Source organism: Typha angustifolia, chromosome 5, assembly GCF_048772165.1.
Source record: "Typha angustifolia cultivar Huaian chromosome 5, ASM4877216v1, whole genome shotgun sequence".
Lineage (NCBI taxonomy): Eukaryota > Viridiplantae > Streptophyta > Magnoliopsida > Poales > Typhaceae > Typha > Typha angustifolia.
Genome location: NC_133243.1, coordinates 1,236,689 through 1,259,559, shown reverse-complemented (window position 1 = coordinate 1,259,559; position 22,871 = coordinate 1,236,689). Strand labels below are relative to the sequence as shown.

The window sequence follows — 22,871 nt, the reverse complement described above, 5'->3', positions numbered from 1 at the left end:
GTGCACAGGAGAGTATCCGTGCGTGACGGGCCCCGCCCGACCTGTCGCGTGCGCCGCGCGTGCCGTGTGGGCGCGTGTGCGTGCACGTGCCCGTGCCGGGCGGGGGCGTTACACGCGCCAAGCGCATGCTTCCAGCCACCCGTCCTCTTTTCCTTCTTCTTCTTCCTTGTCGTACACGCCACCGATGCCCCCGCCCTTTTACTCCCTCCACCCTGCTATATATCTCTCTCCCTCTCCTCTCTCTCGGGTTGCCGATGTCGGAGCAGACAAAGCCAACAGCATGACCCCCTTAGTAAATCCCCTCTTTTTTTCTTTCTTTCCATTTACTTACCCCTCTCGGCTGTCATGCCTTACCCGACCGTGTGGCTGCACCGCCGGCACCGTCGACCTTGGTGGTGGCCGCGTCTCTCTCCTCGATGTCCTCCTCCTCTGTCGCCCCCCCCGATGAGGGTCGCAGGCCACCGGCGGCGTGGGCCACTGATAGTGCCGAGCCCTTTCTCTCTCCCCTCTGTCTCCTTCCCTTGGAAGGGGATGGTGAGGGAAGGTGGGGGTTAAACAACCCCCACCCACGCCCTTGGTGGGTTGCAGCTTAGACCGCAGCCCATGATGCTTGTGGGCTGCAGTATAAACTACAACCCATAGAACTAGGTGGGCTGCGGTTCAGACTGCAGCCCATAGAGCCTTAGAGTTTGTGGGATGTGGTCTCACCCGTAGCCCATGGAGCCCATGGGCTACAGTTTGGACTGCAACCCACGAGCCATTTCCTCCCTTGCCTATTGGGTTGGCTTGAGCCCAACCCAACACTCCAGCTTAGGCCCATTTCGGATCATTCGGATCCTATAGCCTCATTTCTCTATTCCACCTGATTAATTAGCCTAACCATTCCCTTAAAGATAAATTATTATCACCTAAATAGTTTTTATGATGACATTAAACTCAAGGGGACCCTTGACTCATGTATATGCCTAAACCTAAATTTTCTAATAAAGTAATTAACTCTATTAATTCTCTAACCTTATGTATGACTTTACTTACGTGAAAAGGATTTTGGGATTCCGGAGGAGCAGGCTAGCTGAAGAGAATTAGAGTACTATGGTGACCCCCCAGGCAAGTAGAGTTTATACAACTAGAATAATATAGTTGCAGTTATTATACCTTCTATGACATTGTAGGAATGTTAGTATTAATACATGCATCTAGTGTACCATGATATATCTTGACATGTGCAATTATTAATAGTTTACTCATCATAATATTATAAGAATATTAATGTTAGCACATGCATTAGTGTAACGATGATCTACATATATCATGTATGAGAATCCCTTGCATAAATATCTATTGTGAATATAGAATATAACGACTATCATGACTATGACATGACTTATACACTCACAGACATTGCACCACTTACACCTATCATTAGTAGTCAGGTTCTAATTAGGCAATACCCTTACTCGCTCAGCCCTTAAGGGTAGAGTGTATCATATATGACTTATATTATTAGCGGCCTACACCTGAGGTCAGGAGCCTGTGTGGCATTCAGGTAATTATATTGCATAGTCCTGATTAGATTATAATGATAGTAAGAATATAATTGTGAGGCGGAGATATATCTCTAGCGGTACCCGACGATACAAGGTTAGAGCCTTAATTGATGAGCTGAGGGCTCTTGACTCTCCCGCTGATGACAGTGATGATTTAGAGATAGTGAGATATGGGCCGACGATCGGGGTCCTTAGTTTGATGGCTACAAACAACCAATCACATGCAGTGTCGCCATGCATGTTTAGGTGACATTACCGCTAGATGTGTATATATCCCTCCTCGATGTATGAGAGGATGGATGGTTATGTGATGGATGATTTTCTGAAGAATATCTACATTATGTGGTGAATGGCTCAGTGAGCTATGATAAAACATGATTAATGCCTTAAGCATATAATGACTAAACCTCCGACTTGTATGAATATGAAAAAAAACCACTCTTTTACTTCTAAGTATAACATGTAAATACTATGATTGAGATTTGTATGAATAAGAGATTGTATTAAGCTTTATATATGTGTGGATTTATCCTTATATAATTAGGAATTGGCATGTTCTAAGATAGTGAGGCGTAGTTTTTATTGATTGCATTGACTTAGTAATTCATTATAAGTTATTTAAATAAGTTTATTTTGCTGCTAGCAACTATAGGCATGCATTGGATATGCACATGTGATTTCATTATTATAGATTGTATAGATTCTACTTGCTGGGATGTGTCCTCACCACCTGTTAGTGGCATCATTTCAGAGCTAGGGGAAGCAGGTGCGGATAGCGAGAAGTAGTTGTCTTTATTTTAGTTATGACTATATCTATTAGTTGTATTGAGCCCCTATGAGGGTGTTATTATTGGGTTGGATATTAGAGTTGTATTTTGGATGTGTATCTTTGAAGGCTTGTTGTGGCCTGTAGAACTTGTATCCGGACTCATATTTACTTAAGATTATTTATGATATGAACCTTTATTTCTATATGCTTTGTGGAAATCTATTATGCACCGCGTGGGGAGATTTATCCACGCGGAATACACGTATATTTGGAAGTTTGAGTGTTTCAACCTATCTAGCCATTAAAGGGCTAACAAGCTAGGGTTCATTCGACCTTCGGTCACTGTTTGATTGATATCTCGAGATCTAGCCATCCAAACCCTAAGATTTGAGATTCGTTGGAGATCTTTCTTCAAGAGCGACAACATATCTAAATTTCAGTAATATCCAATAGCTAGATCCTCCGAAATTCCCTTCAAAAGTTATGTCCTCAAATTTGTCCAGAACTGCTACGAATTGGATTAAGCCGGTTTGTAACATATTAATATTACCAAATGGAAAAATAATATTAGCCATCTCATCCATTAGAGAGTACTCAAACCAGAAATGTTGAAATCTAAAAGGTCGTTTACAAAATTTATCCTTAGGAAAGACCTCAAAGAATAACAAAGCATGATCAAAAGTTGATCAGTGTGAGTAACTTTTACTAAAGGAAACTTTTGGAGCCAATTAGGGTTGGCAAAGATTCTTTCAATATGACAACCAACCTTGAAACCCACATCATAGTGTTAGGCCAGGTGAAAAGGGGGCCACTAAAGCCAAGATCAACAAGATGAGAGTTAACTAGACAGTCCGCAAAGTCTCGAACAGCTATGTCCTTTATGAACAGTCTTCCCCCTTTCTTGCCCTCCTAGTTAATCTGATTTTCACCTTATCAGGTGCATGGTCATTCCCTTCAACATCCAAGAGCCTTCAGTAAAGACTTACGTCATGTCTTCTTCACGACAGACAAAAAGTGAAAACCCTCAACTTTGTCAACGATTGTCACTGGGCCTGAGGTGTGCCATTGTTTGGCCAACTCTATTCTAACCAAGTTTATTGGAGGAGGCTTACCCAAAAAACTACCAATCAAAGCATTCCTCCATTCCATTCTACTTTCTGCCAAGAGGCCAAGGTCAATTTCCACCACATTCGTGATCGAATTCTTCACCTAGGCCAATGCTCCTCCAAGATTAATCTAAACCTTGAAATGCGAGATACTCATCCTTTAGCCATTCCTTGCTCCACCATAGTGCTTGTCGCCTTGGGAGAAGGATCCTGCTTACCATTATCTCTAGGGTTATCCTTGGACTCATCCTTCAAGAGAGATGAAGAGGAGGTGACGATAGGGCTTGGAGTCGAGGGAGGCCCCGCCGGTGGCAGCCTCACTCATTTCCATATGAATTAGGGCTCAGAAGAGAGGGTTGAAAAATTGCTAGGGAATCGCCGAAGAACCATTGTTTGCTTGTGACTAGGGTGAGTACCTCGTTAAGATAATGTGATTCTTCCTACGAATCTCAACATTATTATAAAGAACATGCGTAAATAGGGCATAATCACTTTCTTTAGCTCATTACAAATATTGAGCTGCTTTGTGGGTGTTAATTTTGTCTCTTTCAAAAAAAATAGTCAGATCCATGTCCTAACAAGTGTTCATCCATTTATAAATCCACATTCAATACTTCAATATTAACTTTATATCACATCAAATATATTTATCACTCCTTATACTAGTATTAATTTTTTGTAATATTTAAAATTAGAATAGTTATACTTATTACACCCTTATTTCAAAAGTAAACACAGCCTTAGTTAAGTGCCAACTTAAGAAAAAAATTTAAATACAATGTAGTAAAAATATATAACACATTTAAGTTCACAATTGTCATGAAATATATATTACTAGCACCACTTTGCATCTAATTAAAGATATTAACATCAACTTTTATGTCATCAATATTTATTATACTAGTATTCAACTAGATATTATAAAAGTTTGTACTGATAATAGACCTTATTCCTAGTGAAACTGGGCCTTAGAGATCATATACTGAATTAAAAGCCATCATGTCATGTGCCTATTATTCGTCATGTTGAAACATTAACACCAGGTGAAAAACTGAGAATAATGTGACTACCATATGTTAACAGTAGGTGAGATTAATGTGATTACCATATGTTACTGGGTAATTTACAATGCATCTGTTAGACACTACCAGGATGATCAACTCCTCAAAATTTGAACACTATCAAGCTCTATGACATGAATTACAGAAATTTGATCACAAGGATGTGGATGTAGAAAGAATATACAAACAAATTTACAAATGCCAGGGTATTCTCAAACTCTTGATCTAATCTAGAGTAGCTATTGGCCCCCATCACCATTACCAGGTGCAGGATTGGGCTTCCCCCAATCACCATTGTTGGGTGCTGGATTTGGCTTTCTGAAGTACTTCCTGTTAAAGGACTCCCCATGCTCTGGGAAGTTCTGCTTGACGAAATTCTCCATGCACTTCTTATAGGAGAAATCAGCACTAGATCCATCAGAAGAGACCACATAAAAGCACCTTGTTTCCTGAAAAACTTTGTGCTTGTCGACCTATCAGATTAAATGAATTGCATTAATAAACTCATTGTTGACAAGCAAATGGAAAAAGTAATTCAGTAGATCCAGCATTCTTTTCGTCACAATCATATTCGTTTCCCCAAAATCATTCTTTTCTTCTCTTTGTAGTATTTAAAGTTCATGGAGCTCACCATTATGTAGTCAATCTTCTCAACAACCTTCGCTTGTTTATCGGGATGATACTCAAAAACATTATCCCTAATGAAATTTACATCTTCCTGGGAGAGCTTGTCACCGTCACTGCAAACAATTAAGTAAACAATGCATATGTTAAGAGCAGATTATATTCAGAGAACCATGTACATCACTCTTCTATATCAGGGTAAACTTTACAAAAACTACTGTTATATTTCTGAACTACAGCCGTGCAGGTAAATTCTCAGTGAGTCTTGATCTAACCAGTGGATGGACAAAATAATGAAGTGGAAACTGGAAAGAAATGGAGAGACCCTCTCTTAGAGAGGGAGTTAGGTTTAACTTAGGTAATCAAGACAAATAAACATGAAACAAGTCAGAATTTATCAATTCTTATCTCTTTCCACTAGATGTTTAGCTAGAGCTAAACCAGAGTGCTTTTGGAGCAAAAACATGGCATATGGTCTGAACTGCAATACCATTAAAATTTTAGAACATTAGGTGTGCAACAACATTCTCAAACGTTCAAAAGAAATAATATATCACCAACCAACATCTATACTCTCATTTTACTCAATCTTTTTGGTTAGACTATTTTAGTCAAAACAGATATTTATAAAGAACTGTTATGGAGTTCTATACACTTCTTTGGAGAACAATAACAAATCATGTTAGTAATTCATTGTATTCATAAATCTCAAGAATGTCAGAAAAAACAACTCAACCAATGGTTTTGGAATGGATGACTAAATTAGTCGCAACTAAACAACCTAGGACTTGGTAACTAAACAGACCCTCAGCAATGCAGCCAAACCTCGCTGAGCCTAAAAATTTTTGAAGCATAACTTCTCAACAACCACTGCTGCCAGCAGTGAGCAGAGGGGGTAAACGGGTTCCTAAAGGATAAAAAAGAACGGAAACAAGGAGAAAAAAGAAAACTCACATCATCAAGGACACTTTTTCAAAGCTTCAAACTCACTGGATATCTCTCTAATTAGTTGGATCTACCTTCAATTTGTCGGATTAACCTATGATCAGTCGAGTTCTGACAAGGGGAACTGAAGAAGGGAATAATCTTGTCAAAGGTAGACTTCGAGTTGGATCCGGCAATATCCATTCCAGACAAGACCCAATCTAAAAAGAGAAAAGAAAAGTATGCTTCAGCCATCTTGTCCGATACAAAAGCTGGATTAGCCAAAACTAGCAATCTTCCTAGTTCTGGCCATGGTTTTGGATAGGCATTGGCTGATACTTATATGTATCAATACTTCAAACCATGGTTGTTTCAACTGTTTAATCATGGAAATATTTTTCAGAGACCATAGCTGCAAGTCTATCTCTAGTTCACATTTCTAAACTAACAAGTAGCAATACAGTGGCGAGCTTCATCTAGATAGCAATATTTTATAAGCAAAAGAGGTGCAACTTAAAGTGAATTTTTTGGTAAGATCCGTGCTACTTGCCAAGCTTTGTTATTAATATTAAAGGAGAAAATGTGATTCTAATGCAAGCAGTCACAAGGGCAAATATATAATTTACCTCGAATCACGCAGAATTCTTTTAATATTCTGCATGATTGGCTCGACTTCAACAAGTATCTTTTCTTCCTCAGTTGTTAATGATTCTAATCGTCGTCTTGTGGACGTGAGGCTCAAATTAGGATTCCAACCTTTCCGGTCATCATTCTTCCTCTGCGGCCTGCCAGGAGGATTTTTATGTCCTCTCCAGTTAGCAGAATTTGAAGAACCCCAAGCATCAGATTTCCATGCTTGATTTCCAAGATCAGATCCTCTGTTCTCATTCCATGGGTTTGTATTTGACAATCTTTCATTATCTGGAATACCAGAGTTCTTACTATTCCAATTATTTGATGTGGAAGATGCATTTGCATTCCACTGACTACCCATTTCGTATGAACTATTTGTTACATTACTATCCCACATTTGTTGACTTGGTGATTCTATCACTTCAGTCCATGTCTGTTCATCCTTACTATTGCATGTACCATCTGCCAACTTCACATTATGGGATCTACTAGAACTTTCATTGCCCCAGGCTTCTGATCCCAAAACTTGGGAATCACCTGGCTCAGTTTTAGGGCTTCCAGAATTTCTGTTCCACACTGGTGATTTATCATGCTGCTCCACCATATCATTTTCCACCTCATTCCAAGAATGTGTGTCAATCACTGTATTAGCTTGACTTGTAGAAAACCAGGCATTTTTCTTCACGTCAGATTTCCAGTTCTCCGAAGTGTCAGGCTGGTTTATAGAGTTTGATTCTTTCTGGACATCCATCTTATCACAAGGCTTATATTGTCCAATCTCTTTTGTTGAATTTTCAGATTCAATGGTATTTCGTTGCACTTTTGTAGAACTCCAACTAGACAAAACTCCAGATCTGCTATTTACTGTTTTGAAGTTCCCTGAATCAGCTGGTTCTCCAGATTTCTCCGCTAACAAACAGGACTTCCCTGAGTCAATTGGCTCTCCATTTCCCCAACCTCCCCAATTATTTGTATCCATACCAGTGACTGAATGTTTATTCCAATTTTTATTGTTCCATGAATCAGTTGGCTCTCTAGATTTGGCTGATATTAATCCAGACTTCGCAGAGTCAGTTGGCTCTCCATTTCCCCATCCTCCCCAATTATTTGTCTCAACACCAGAAACTGAGAGTTTTTCCCAGCTACCAACTTTTTCATCTCCCAAGATAATACTTTTCTGAATATTGTAGTCATCTTCAATATTGTCCTCAAATGTGGGCTTACCAAAACCACCATCAAATTCAGGGGATAAGCATTCTTCAAAATCATTCTCCTCCTCAAGGTCATCAAAATCTTCAAAACATGCACCATTTGACTTTCTTTGGCCAGATGTCCTTACCAAAGACAAGAAGTCATACAAGCCCTTTCCAGTGTCTTTTTCATTTGCCATCTATCAGAAAGGAAATATAAGTCTTGTTTTGTCAGAAAGGACACAAGTAATAGGAAATTACCAGTATAATATAAAAAAAAAAAGAAAACCAAATATGCACAAAGACACATCGAGATGATATTATTAGTCAGAGAAATCTCATTCTAACCTGCTTTTTGTCCCAAAGGATCTGGAAATGTGAGCCCGTACCGATTGCCACGCGTTTGCCCCATGAACACGATGAAACAACACAGTCTAGTGAATCAGAATGACATTTTTCAGCAGCTCTTTCAAAGCATTTCATAGGTGTCTGAAAAGAAAACTCTCATTAGATTGAATATCAGAAATATTATATGAACAGAATGACATGTAAAAAAATCAGCAAAACTAGGACAAATATTACTTACAAATAATGTGGCCTCCGTAAATGGTACTTGGACTTTTAATGAACGATACAGTGCTCGAAAACCACCAGTATTAAAACCATTTACATTACCCGTACATGCCATGCTACTTGCAACAAGAATTAGGTGATCTTTGAGAACACCTTTAGCAACCGTCTTGATTGATCTTGACAAACGCTGAAAATGGTCAAGTAATGCATTGTGTATGAAAAGCCTCATTGACTGTAGATTATACATCAAAAGAAAGGACAAGGAAACAGTATTTCATAGGTAAACAACAGCAATACAATCAAATTAAGAAAAGGAACCCATCCAGTACTGCAATACCAGTCTTCTATTTAAAGCGGAAAAAAAAAACTGAACACATAAACTAAGCAAATGTTGTTCAACCACGTAACAATGCCAAAGTGGATTCATTTTAATTCAACATGCATTTTACCTATAAATAGAGGGCAATGTATGTACCAAAAAATGATATCCTTGAAGCAGGAAGAAAATGGCATAAACAGCTTTTTTACAAGGCATTTGTCATAGGTCGTGTTGGACTAGTTAGAAGCACACATTTGTAAAATTTACGCCATGTTAGCATCAAAGCAATTACTTAAGGGAATTGCATGAAAGCCCAACTTATTACTAATAAGTTATTAGTAACATAAGCATAAGGAACATTAATAGCTCGTCTATGAAGATATCTAAAACTAACCTGAACCGTTTGGTCAAAGGCACAAGAGATGCCAAGAAGTTCTCGAATTTGTTGGACACCGTAAGGAGAAGATCTCCTAATATCAATGAGATGCATCACAGGTAAGCAAGCATCCATTGCTGTTCTCCATGCATCACCATTACGTTGAGCCACACCCTTCTCAACCACAAGTTCAACAGCTAGCTCCCCTTTCAATGTTCTGCATGAATTTCTCACCCAGGAAGTTGAATCTGGTCCGACCCACACAATCTTAGCCTCCTGAATTCGGGAATCGCCTGCAGATTGATAGAGAAATGACATTACGAAAATTTCTAGGGTAAACACAAAAAGCTAAAATAGTACAAACATCAAAACGAGTGCAAATAACTTGTGAATTGCCATGAGATGGTGAATATATGGCCCAATAAACATCTCCAGATTTTAGCTAATTATGGGGACTCTAGTTAACACACATTCAGAATAACAAGCACAGTTTCCTTGTTATTATCAGTTCAGTCCAATAGTACAACAAACAGGGAAAAAGAAGAAATATATAAAGTGAATAGTTATCTTTATCCATGAATGAGTATACTTTGACACAACTCTTCTCATGGTCCAATGAGAAACATTAGCAAATTAATTGGCCTCAAGGTTAAGCACAATAAGAGAATGTTTCATGGTACAGTTATGTACACTGAACACTTGTATGACATGAACTTGACTATTTTTTGTAAGCAAAACAAATAGAAGAAAAAATTAACATGTAATAAGAACCTAAGGAAGCCATTGCTAATAATACCTACAGAGCAACCCAATATTTGTATCAATGGGCTAAAGAAAGTGATTATGCCCTATTTACACATGTGTTTTATAATAACGTTAAGATTGGCAGGTACAAAAGAAGAAAGCCAAGGATATAGTTTATTACTGTCTCCAAAAGTCCTTGCAGATAAAAGCAAAAGACGAAAAGCCAATTATTCAAGACATGATTAGAAGTACAACAGACAATTGCCTTCACAACTCAGCAGGAAACAAGATAGCTGAATCAATTTTAGAATGATCTCAGATATAACAATGGCTTGGTTTTCGTAGTGAATGACGAAACTCACATGACCCCAATGACTAGAGTGTTTACAAAAACAGACCCAAATCTAGTGTGGATCAGTGTAAGGGTATAGGAAAAGGTCATCAAATCTAACGAACAACTGTCTTCCCAAGATGTCTGAAAACTGAAAACTGATGGAGTTATTGGATCTCCTAGACATGCCCCAACAATGCCACCGACCTAGCCCATATTGTGAAAAGGAAGAGCATGCTTTATTTCCAGCATTGCACTCGGTCAACATTGAGAAGGCACCAAATGACTGATAAAACAAAGTGACCATGTTAGGCAACACCATGCCGACAATCAACACAAGTGGTGCCTCTAACAATTTATCATATCTCCTACTATTTCAAAATGTTTGAACACTAAGTTTTAGATTTACAAGATCAAAAGGATACTTGATCAAAATGATTATATGTTCCATTGGGATTTTAACTAAAACTTCACAATTATATTAGCCAATGGTAGCTATACTTTAGGGTTAGCAAGTAAGGATTAGTACAAAATATAATAAGATTGGTCTTCATTATGATGTATAACCACATATCCCATTATAAGATAACAGTGTCATGAACTCGTCAAAGCCTACTAAAGTTCTTGAGATTCAGAAAAGGCAACATTAGGATTAAATATATCTACGTGCTTCAAATCATGAACTAACAAGATAATGATTTCTCAGTTATATGCAAAGACTGCATGCTCTTTAGCAAAAATATTTTCTGTTCCTTTTTGAAGAAAAGCATGTGTTTTGCAAAAGTATATTCAGACCAACAATGATGGTTGGTACTGAAGTGTTGCAATCACAATTATTTGTGAACAATCAAGATAAGCTTGGTTCATGATGACCTCACAACCAAGGTTTTAAAAGGCCGTAAGTGGAAGACAGGCGGACAAGGAATCATGTAGCACCTAGATGCTAGGCAAGTGCCTAGGCGAGCCTCCAGAATTTAAGATGGTTAAATAAAAAATAATAATTAGAGAAGAAGTAAAAAATTAATACCTATAATCTAAACAATATATTAATGTATTCTTGTTAAATCTATAGTAAGCTATTTAAATCCACTAATTCATCAATATGTACAGTACTTGTGAATTTCAAAGTCAATTTATATATTAAAAATTTTAAATATGAAATGAGATGTTAAGATGGTCACCTAGGCAGGATCTAAGCAGAGATTAATCATATTCTATCTAAGGTGAGAGCCTAATCATTAACACGAAAGTTTTTTTAAACAGTGCTCACAACCATCAAATCTTCAAGTGGTATGTATGACTTAAAACCTTCAATGTAACCCCCACACCTGGATACATCTGTAGTACTTCCTTGGGAATAAAATGGTCAATTTAGACCGCATGTTATCAAAGTTTAGATAAGAAAGGGCATTTTGATGAGTGATTTGGTGGCATTCATAAATAATAGGAGTAATCAGGAATAAATGTATATTATAGATAGAATTAATTATCTGAAGACATTTTACCATAATACTCAAGGGATTGACTAGAATTGCCAATTAGCCATGTCACCATAAGCAGGCTAGATGTACCGCTGTCTGATTCACCCCTTCTTTGATTATTTCAATAAATAGGAGGTTCAAAGTTATTTTCATAATCACAAATTACTTTCACCTTCTACCAATAACTTCCAACTGCCTAAGTGTGAGGTCCACTTCATTTTCGTGCCACATGTGCTAGAGGAAAAGGGGATATGACATATAAACACCTTAAAGGCTTAATCTTCTCCTGACCTTAAATATTTTTGTTCAGGTAGAATCTTCTTATTTAAAATCTTGTTGATAAATTTGTATTAATAACTTAGGAAAACTCTTATCATTAGTTTACCCACTATATCTAGAAATACAGACACAAATGACCAACATCTAGCAATTAAGCACTATTCAATAGAAGGTACGTCAATTTTAATTGTCAGAACAAAAAGCATAGTACTATAGTAGTAATTGGAAACAGTAGTTAATGAACTAGTCTATTCAATTTGCATGTGCAGATAAGACTGAATACATCAAAATATGTGCGTGTAGGGATCAAGCAGTACGTTGTAAAAGAGCAAATATGCAATTTTCATAAAATCAAATACAAAATGAGTGAGCATTATTGATACCCTTAATGATTGTATCCAATAGAATAGGACAGATAGTATTGGCCAAAACATGGACTGCTCTCTCAAAAGATTCAAAACATGGAGTAGCATTCCCGTCACAGTGAGAGAACTGCAGGCATGGAACATGAGAGAGTATATCACTATTTGGCTTCTGGGTGCTGCAACATTCACTACAAAATGAGGGAAACAGAAAAAAAAATTAGGAGAACTGTTAAAGAATAAAAAATCACAAGCATAGCCACACAAGTAATGTCAACTTAGGAAAAAGGAACAAATCTCAGTTGCAAATACAAAACTTCTTTAAGCTTGTAGACTGTGGTGACCCTGAATCTGTGATAAATCTTTGGGATGTTTACATAATTACCACTAAAAACTACTCAAATATCATAATTGTCACAATATTATTCAAAATATCATAATCGCCACTGAAATCATTAAGCTATTTCAGAAATGTCATTCAGTCATTCAGTAATCACGATTAAAACAAAACCTAGATTAAGAAAAGACTATTTTGAGGAAGGACTGTGGGGGTGGGGTTGGTGGGGGCCGTCAGCACCCCTTGAATCAAACTTTTTTAAGGTTTTGTCGAGAGGAAGAAGACAATCTAATTGAATCATCTTCTGTTATCATGATCTGCGTGAGATAATTTAGGATCTGAGAACAGATGTTCACATACTCTCAAAACAATATCCGCATGAGAATAAGTTTGGATTCACAAGCAGATCCTACCTTATTCCCAAGTGGATCGTCTTAGATCATCTTATTCCTCCAATCTTCCTCCTATTAAAAAACCCCTAAAAATGCTTGAAGGAGGCAAAGGCGGAGCTGGGTACAGAACGAAAGAAGGCAGAGCCAGGAGAAGATGAGGGATATTGACAAAGGAAAATAAACTTATCTATCGTTCTTGCAACACATGCCCTGCCATACCATGTCAACAAGTGACCGGCACAGGCCATCCCTATTATACAACAATCCTTGATTTTGACCTCATAGAAATTGTTTAAGATGGTTCAAAATCTAATGATACTCAATACTATAGTACAAGAAAATAAATCTTTATGCAAGAAAAATATTTTACACTCTGAACTTCAACGAAGTAGGATATCTTGGCCATTTAGATGCATGTTACTTAAACAAAGACCTGTTAGTAATAGTTAATAGTATCCCTATAAAATTTAACCATAATGGCAATTCTAAATTGGGAGTATGGTTAAACAATTGCCATAATATCAAAATTTAAATTCTAGTGACACGAACAGGTCTGAAATTTAACGGCAATCCCATTTGTCTCATTCATGTCCCTAAAATTTAAAATGGGACAGGTGCCTTTTAGATGTTAGGACTTAAATATTTGGGGTTTAGTATGATTACCAAACAAATATAATTCCAAGGGGCACCGAGCTAGTTGCTAATATTACACCTCATGATAAATTTCCTAGGGAAGGCAAATGTACCAACGGACAACCAAAAACATGTTGATTCTCTCTAGAGATGGAGAGAAGAAAAGATGGCACTCAAGCAATCTTTCTCTTGGACATGTTTTTGATGCTAAATCTCATTATTTTGAAAAGTCGACCACATAGGCAATGTCGGTGGGTCAACCACCACATATATGAATTATGCAGTCTGCCTGCACATGAGCCACATATACAGACCGTATACACATGCACTCGTACATTAACTGCATATGTGAATCATATACCCATATGCACCCACATATTAACCGCCAAAGACCACATATGTATATGAAACGCTATGTCATAATAGTGATATATTTATAGTGCTTCATATTAATTTTCTATTGGTTAATTTTGTTGGTGCAACTTATCATACTTGAGAACATTTATTCAGTAATTATATGATTAGAAAGTAGCATCTTCAGTGGATATAAACATTATGAAAATGATTCTCTATATATTACTTTGCAACGTTGACAGATTTATTTGCTTGTTATGCTAAAATATTCAATAAACTAGATAGGTAAATTATATATAACTTATTTTTAATACTTCTATTGCTAGACTGCATATGCGCTACCATATGCACCCACATACAGCAGAGGAGCTATGCAATCACATGACCACCTGCATTCTGAAAGCATCTTTCACAAAGCATTGCTAAATCATAAATTCTCACTTTTCCAGGTGTGCAGTCAATGGTAGCACAGATTAGATACAGAGAAATAAGGCTTCAATCAGATTGATGGATTCTGTATTAAAGCTTTCTATGCAAATACTTGTTCCTAATTCATTACTAGGTTTCTATGCAGATACTTGTTGACTAAAGGGACTAATTGTCTTGTAGGAGTACAATTGTCACAGTGGGTTGTTCAAATACCACTGATTAAGTTATTACTTTGAGTTAAAATGGCACAAGGAATGATCAATATCATGAAAAATTCAGATAGAATTAGCTGAAAACATTAAAATTTATGGACTGTATATTGATAGGATGAAATGGCTAGCTTTGATGATGCAAAGGTGAGTACCTCAAGTATGTATCTGAATTGTTCAAGCTAAGATCCAAGGATATTTCTGAGGGTGAGTGGAATTGGAAACTTTTACTATTATAGCACAAGTGTATAGATCAGTGTCCCCACCTATGTATGCGAATGTTTTGGGAAAACATGTTCACAACTATTAAAACTTGGATTTGTCATGAGCTAATCTCTTTAATTACTTGGATGCAGTTCTTGTTTACTACTTTTCTCAAATTTTAGTGGATATGGGCTTTATGATGCATAGAGATATTGACTTATCTCATGCTGAAATGAGCTTGACAATTCTGAAAACTTTCCAACGAGCTCAATGTTAAATATAGACTTGAAAGCCATTACTTGATGTTGCACATAAAATGAAACTTGAGAGGGATCAAAAAGACAAAGAGAGGGAGAATATAAGGCCTTGTTTGATTGGAGGGTAAGCCCTGAAATTGATTAGTTGGCCCCATTTCTTAATCTTAATTTAAGCACCTTAAACCAAGCTAAAAAATAGGACGTTTGATTATGTACTAGGCTAAAGTGTAATTATTACTTTTGGAATGATGTGCAAAAATAAAAAAAGAAAGCATTGATTTTGGAGACAAATAAATGATGCATTAAATCTATGGACCAAAATGTCATTTGACTTTATGATAAAATTTAAAAATATTATTTTTAAATCAATTAAAAGAATTTTCATATTGATTTGTAGTATTTAAGCCTATTTGCGGACTTACATGCCCACAAACAAGCTTTCATGTAGCACGCAAACCTATTTGCGAGCTTACATATTTTCTTTTTCAAAATAATGTAAGGTTAATATTTTATTTCAAATTATAATGTAATATTACTATTTTTATTTTCGTTTTCTTTTGGTTTTAAGCCCACGTTTAAGGTTATATTATTTTCTTATTTTTTTTTCATAATATGTAAGTATTTTTTAAGATATTTTTAATAATTTATTTTTTAACAAATTAGTTTTCAAATATTTTTTAAGAAGTTGTTTGTATTGCAAACTTTTATAAAAAAAGGTGAACTATTACGGGCTTAAAAGCTCACAAGTTTGCAACCACTCTACAATTTATTTTAAACTTTGTAAATATAAAAAGAACTATTGGAGAAAACTATATTTATTTTGAAGGGAAATTATAAACAGATAAGAGAAGATTTAAAATAGGAGTGTAGTTATTTCTTTGATGTGTCATGAAAAAATAAAAAATATTTTTAAGGAATTGAGCGTGTCATGCAAATGGTACTAAATATTATTATTAAATTAATTAATAAATGCAAGTTAGCCATTTTAAACTCATATTAAACCTACCAGTAAATTATATTAAATAATAAATTTTTTTATCTATGTGTACGAATATTTTTCCCTGTTACTTTTTTTGTTAGCCATGGTGAAACAAGGGATGTTTACAATAAAAAAATATATATTTTTTGGAAGAAAGAGGAGGGAAGGAGTGGAGAGTGAAGATTGACACGACATGAAATTGATAGATTTAAGTCGTGTTAGGGATAAAATTGGAATTAACTTGAAAATATATTAGAATGTATATATTATTATTATTTATTTATTTATTGCAGACTGATAGGATGAAAAAAGGGCAATTTGACTCCCAATAGGATGATTAAAATTCCCATTGCACAAGGTCCCACCTACATGGGGTTTAGGGAGGGGAGATATACCATTTGTAACTGCTACATTATTTTGAAAATTACAGTTGTTATACTACTGCTACAGTCTACTAAAGTAAAAGCAGAAAAAGATTATAAGTGCCCCAAATAGAGAAAATAGAATATTAGAATAGTAAATCAGAGACATGCTTATATGAACTACAAAAGATTATTCGTCAGTCTTTTTTAATATAGCATTTTCAGATATCACTAAGAAAATCACAATTAAAAAGGACATTATTAGAAGAACCAATAATATACTTCTCAACACACTAGTCATGAAATGGAGTTTGAATAGTTTCAAGCTTTAACGCTTCACTGCTTCAGAGTAGAAATTTTAGGAATTCACTCTAGAAAATGTGATCAACTTCACTATATATATAGATAAAACCAAATCTAAGAAAAAACATTGGAATGTAGAAGAGGATTACCTAGCAGTCAAAGTAATTCTCCTAAATAGGTGGCTGAGCTGGCCTTTCTTCTTTCCATGTCTAAGAATAACTTCTTGACACTTCTGAAGAATCTCATCTGTACTTTTCTTTAATAATTCTAATTGCATCTGTCCAACAAAGCCAGTGCAACAATCTCCGTAAATGAAAATCATTAGAAATAGATGAGCAGGATATCAATAGCATGCCCATACTAGGAAGCATGGGTACTTCTATACCCTACCAATAATTGTATCAGATATGCTTAAGATATAATACTCATCAAAAATTCTTCGATCAACGTCGGTACTTCATTTACATATCCAATTTTTTAAAATAAAATAAAAAAAAATGTTGGAAACAGTTTGAATACTTCTAGGATACTTTTAGGGCCCAGTCCAGAAAACCCATGCCAACCATGGAATAAGCAAATAAAATAAGAAAACAAAATAAGTGGCACTTATCTCGATATCTTTATCCTAGCTTTTAGAAGGAATAATATTTTGGAATATTCCACCAAGTTATTCCAAAATGCAAATTACTCATTTGCCATCTCCAATAATATATTAGAACAGATTGCAGTATCATAATATGACTAAAATATAATTATTGAATTGTAATGTAAGTATAATATAATATAATATATTAGAATACATTTGTAATGAAAATGATTTAATATGGGATGTCTATTTGTGATGGTATCTATATTATGTAAATATGATGAATTAAATTAAATTATTTTTTGGTCAGAAATTCTAAAAATAATCATGTTATGATAATATAACAGTTGTAAAATAAAATTATAAATTTTCTATAATTTTAAGCTTATTTCCTATCTTTCTCAAAAGAAAAGGAATGATAAATATATAATTATATTAAACTAAGAAAAGGGAAATAAAGTCACTTTGATCATTTTCATCTCTTATTATAATTATCACAACTAAACAATATCATATCCCATATTTTCATCCCAGCACTTATCCCTCTTTTTATTACACCCAATGAGAAATAGGAATAAAAATTTCCTTTATCTTAAAATAAATCCTCATTTTATCCCAATTCCAATTTTTCCTTATCCTGCAACCAAGCGGGCCCTTGGATAACTTTTATGAACTTAGATAATTGAGAGTTTAAAACTTTTACAAACGTAGATAATTGAGAGTTTAAGAACAATTTAAGTTGAAAATATTCTACACAATTATATTCGTAATAAATGATGACTCTTAGATGTTATTTCATGCAGCATGAGTTATTAATATGTAGGTTTACATTAGGATGTTATGTCACAATCAAACTCATGAAGTACAATTGTACAAATCAATTCTTTTGATTTAGTAACTAACAATTTATTATAGTTAGTTAGTTCTGAAGGTTAATAAATTGGACATATGCTTGCCATACTATCATATGTTACAACAATTAATTAAATAATATAAATACACTAGAATATATTTTCTACAGGAAGTCACATTTTAATTATATACATATGCATATATGAATATGTATCCCTAATATATTGTATCCTTGTTTTTTGTTTTGTTATATCAGAATATCCCAATCACGTCATATCCATATCCCCTATCATCGCTCCTTAGTGCTTCTGGAATAATGGAACAAATTACAGCTGAATGATAATAGAATAAACAGACCTGATCAAGGTGAATATGGCCAACAAGACCCGAAGTTGTTTCAGAACTTCCACGTATTGGTATTTCCTTTTGATACCTAAAGTTAGCATTGATACCACGTTTGTCAAAGCAGAAAGATAATATAATGCATATTGTGAATATATAGGAACCAAACAATCAAGGTAGCTAATTACAATCCTATGTAAAAGTGAACAAAAAAAAGATGTTGCTTGTCAGAAGTTAATAATCCTATGTAAAACTGATGATAACAGTGCTAAACACAGAATAATTGGCACCAATTTACTCTACAATAATGTGAGGATGAAGACCAGCCACTTGACATCCAAAATTTTTTACCCAACAAAGAAAAACAAGAAAGAGGAACTGAAGGATACAATATACAGTTTCAAAGAGACTTTCGTAAGGGAAAATAATATGGTATTCCTATTTGATGATTGAATAGGATAGAATTTATTTATCTTTAAAATGAGCCGTAGCATATCTACATACTGAATGGAAAACTCTGTGGTGCAGTCCTGCAATATGACTCTTTTCACAAAACTTTGAACAGCAATTGCTGCCTTTTCCTTGCAAAATCTTTTACCGCAGTAGCAATCGTTCAAATACAGAGTTATCCTTCGATCGTTGAAATCATTTTTGTAACTTGATTTTGTAAGCAATATCTCCTGTGGACATAGAAAAGTAGTATTCAATTACAATTATACAAAGGATGCATTCAAATTCCCAGAAACTTTTTGTAAATTTGAAAAGGTAACAATAGAATAAAGATCAAACAATGATATTCACACCTTCATTAACTCCCAAGAAGAGTTGTTGCTTTGAGAGGAATCTAATACTGCTTTATATGCAGGGTTTGATATTGCAGTGGCAGCTAAGACTCCAACAGGTTCTCCAGGAGGTGATAGACCAAGGAGGTCGTCTGTTTCATCCTCTCCATATTCAAACTGAAGAATTGAATTGTTGCATATGTTTCTGACAGTGCCATCGTAGCATATGATAACATCACGAAGAATTGCCATTAAGTTTTTAAAAAGAGTACCAGGTTCTGTTAGCCCTCTAGATGATCGAACCATAACTTCTCTACAAGAGATTGAATGGACCAGCTCCTCATAGGGATTTAAACCATGATAAAAAGAATTCTTAATTAGGCCATATGCTTCGGACGGATAAACCCCTCTACCCAGCGTGTATTTATTAACATAGCTTGATAAACAATCCTCAACCAAGCCTCTTGAATAGAACTTTCCTTGGGAATACAGTTGAAGGCCCAAGAACCCAAGCTGTTGGACAACTTTCATAATAGCAGAATCACTTTTTGCATCGATCAAATAACCCACAGAAGAAAACTTCAGGATGAAATCGACAATGGGCTGTTTGATACTTCTAAGGTGGTTTTCAACTCGTAACTCTGATTGATTCTGAAAAGATGATGATTTATCAAGTATGTATGAGCTTTCCTGGAGATTTTTTTGAATTTCCTCAATAGCATCCTTTGGAACATCAAAATCTTTTAAACTTACAGTAAAACCTTCCAAAAACAATATCTCCATTAATAGAGGCTGCAGCACATTCAAAAAGTTTAAAGCCTCCTTTGGACCCTTAATGATAAAAATGGAAGAAAGGATCTCTGTAAAAGATTCCTGCATAAAATCCCTATCAAAATCTAGTTTGACTATCTCACTATTTCTTATCAAATGCTTCTCCCCAAAACAATCAAGAAAGGTTGGGAAAGCACTCTCCAGTATTTGAGTAACAGTCCAAAATGAACCTGATTTATGACCCTTCAAAATGGCAGGTGGTGGGAGGACTGGAGATACAAACATTACCAACTGTTGTGCTGTTGGCTTGTTTAAAAAGGTTCTTGCAGACATGATCTTCAATGACAACAGTGAATCATGAACTATCTGGAGGTTTAACTTCCCAGTATGTGAACTACGCAGTTGGTTTTCAACACTGAATAACTCCAAAACCTCTGCCTTGGCCGCAAGGGACTGTGGATAAAATATATGAACACAGTCCCCATCAAAATCAGCTCCAAGAGGAGCACAAATTTGTGGGTTGATCTTTACAGTGTGATCATCATGAATATATACATAAAATGCTTGTAGTGAGTGCTTATGGGTACTCGGTGGTCTATTGATGAAAACTACGTCCCCATCCATAATTACACGGTTGATGATCTGACCAACTTTAAGAAAAGTGTGCCCCTTTGAGCCCACAGAAATTGCATATGTTGAAGAACCATCTTTATATGTTACGCAAAGTCGGTCATCCACCACTTTTTGTAAGCGATTCATGTTATATTCTGTCACTCGTTCTTCAAATGTGATTTTTTTTGCTATTTCTGATGGTAGGCCAATTACATTAATTCCTATATATGCATCTCCAGTAATCACACTGCGTGAAGAGAAACCTGACCCCTTTCTGATAAACAATGTTCTTATCTTGTCAAGCCACTGTTTGGTAGAACATTCATTTGCCTCAGTAGTACCAATGGCAAATCTTCTGGTTATCTCTTGAGGTCCCTTCACAGTATGTGAGATGAATTATAAAGGTTGAAAATGTATAAGAAATGCAAGACACATAACTAGCATAGCAAAATGAAATCGTAAATGCATAGAATGAGATAGTTCTCATACTCATACAGCATAATACGTACCTTTGTGGTTCCTCTTAGATGCATATATTGTGCAATAGATGACTGTAGGTCATTGGACTCGACTTCATGGGACTCAAAATTTGGAGAGCCAGACCTTGACCTCTTGATCAGCTCAATCTTGTTGAGAATTCTTTTAAGCAATGTAACAGAAATATCCTAAGTAGTCAAAACAATGTCAAGAATACTAATCTTCCAAGTAATTTATATTTTATAGATAAGGAACAGAGAAAACTCACATAGGACATTATAGTTTTTCCATCTGAAATTTCTGGCGAATATAAGCAATTAGGAGGAACAGGAAGATGCTGCATGATATACCCAGTCTGAGGAAAATATCCTTTTGCAGCAAGCCTTCTCCTCGTTTCTTCTGGAATCTCTTTCAAAATATTAAGGACCTAAAGGAGAAAATAAGGAAAGAAACGAGGCTATAATTCAATCCACAGGAAAGAAAAGAAAGACTAAAAGATCGGAAAGAGGAGAGACCGAAAGATTGCATTCAACCAAACATGTAGGTTAACTTAAGAATGTCTTAATATATACAGGCTAGTAACTCCATTTACTCATGGTAGCTTTCCATATGCTTAACAACAATGATTTGCGTCAAACAACTGGGATAAAACGTAAAAGCTTCCTTTATCCCATTCATTTTGTCTGGCATATCTGGCACTAAAGAACGGTAAGTTCAGTAGAACTAACATCACCGGGAGCAATGTTTGCAAAATAGGTTTGAGAGAATGAGAATATAATGGAAGATCACCATGAGCTAGACATTAAGAGGAATTTTCGACCTGCCAAAAAGTGAGTGAAAAAAATATGCTCACTAAAAGTCTGCACTTTGCAGTTCAATCAAAGGAACCAATATTAATAGCTAGAAGTTTCAGCTATCTATCTCAGGAAATGACTTAAAAGATCCGATCAATTTGCTGGTATATGTAAGAGCATGCTTAGTTAATGATGAAGGTACAGATTTGGGAACAAACTTTGTTTAGTCTAATGTCTCAAAAATATCATATCTGATGCTTTATGCATATAGACGAAATAAGTGAGTGAATGTATCCAATGATTCCTATAATAAGTTAAGAGTTATTTGGCTCACAGATGCGATAAGTCTGTTACTTGAATGGTGTGATAATACTTATTATCGATTTTCAAAGTTTCAAATGTGAGTCTGGTCTTGCAAAAACAAAATTAAGTTCAATCAATTCTGCCCATATTATTCTAGCTTTGTTGGTTTTGGTCTACTTTTTAGTATTAAGAACCAAGAAATGTGACAAGTATTAGGTCTTATTTGAGTCAAATGTAACCCAAAATGCGACCCAACAATAATTGATATTTTAAATTTTGATAGGGATGGATGAAAACAAGCTTGCAACATATGAAACCATGACAAGAATTACCAGTTGACTAGTCGTTTGAATGTGGGAAAATTTGCAGTCAACATTTGTCCAACCAAAACAGATTGGTTTCAAACGAATCACATTGTTGTCAACCAGAACATATTGATTTCAACTAGAATCTCTGGTTATTCCTTGTAAGGTTACAAAAGCAATCAAGGCAGCCACCTTAGGGAGGGTGGCCACCAAGAGATGTCATTGATATGTTACTAAGAGATGTCATTGATATGATAAGTAAACTCCTT

At 35.5% G+C, this 22,871-nt stretch overlaps 1 protein-coding gene across 2 annotated transcripts in view; it reads right to left on the bottom strand.

Moving 5' to 3' along the window:
- Window positions 1-4,479: 4,479 nt before the first annotated feature.
- Window positions 4,480-22,871, bottom strand: part of LOC140760163 (DNA-directed RNA polymerase V subunit 1) — a 38,217-nt gene continuing 19,825 nt past the window's right edge. For both annotated transcript variants that reach the window (XM_073096997.1, XM_073096999.1), the window contains 13 exons: window positions 21,469-21,627; window positions 21,233-21,388; window positions 19,362-21,098; window positions 19,063-19,238; window positions 18,574-18,649; window positions 16,928-17,055; window positions 12,341-12,510; window positions 9,141-9,415; window positions 8,441-8,614; window positions 8,203-8,343; window positions 6,658-8,054; window positions 5,115-5,223; window positions 4,480-4,956 (listed from right to left, as the gene is read on the bottom strand). In XM_073096997.1, coding sequence (XP_072953098.1) covers window positions 4,723-4,956; window positions 5,115-5,223; window positions 6,658-8,054; window positions 8,203-8,343; window positions 8,441-8,614; window positions 9,141-9,415; window positions 12,341-12,510; window positions 16,928-17,055; window positions 18,574-18,649; window positions 19,063-19,238; window positions 19,362-21,098; window positions 21,233-21,388; window positions 21,469-21,627 — 4,932 coding nt within the window. In that variant the 3' untranslated portion in view covers window positions 4,480-4,722. The remainder of the gene's footprint in view (window positions 4,957-5,114; window positions 5,224-6,657; window positions 8,055-8,202; window positions 8,344-8,440; window positions 8,615-9,140; window positions 9,416-12,340; window positions 12,511-16,927; window positions 17,056-18,573; window positions 18,650-19,062; window positions 19,239-19,361; window positions 21,099-21,232; window positions 21,389-21,468; window positions 21,628-22,871) is intronic.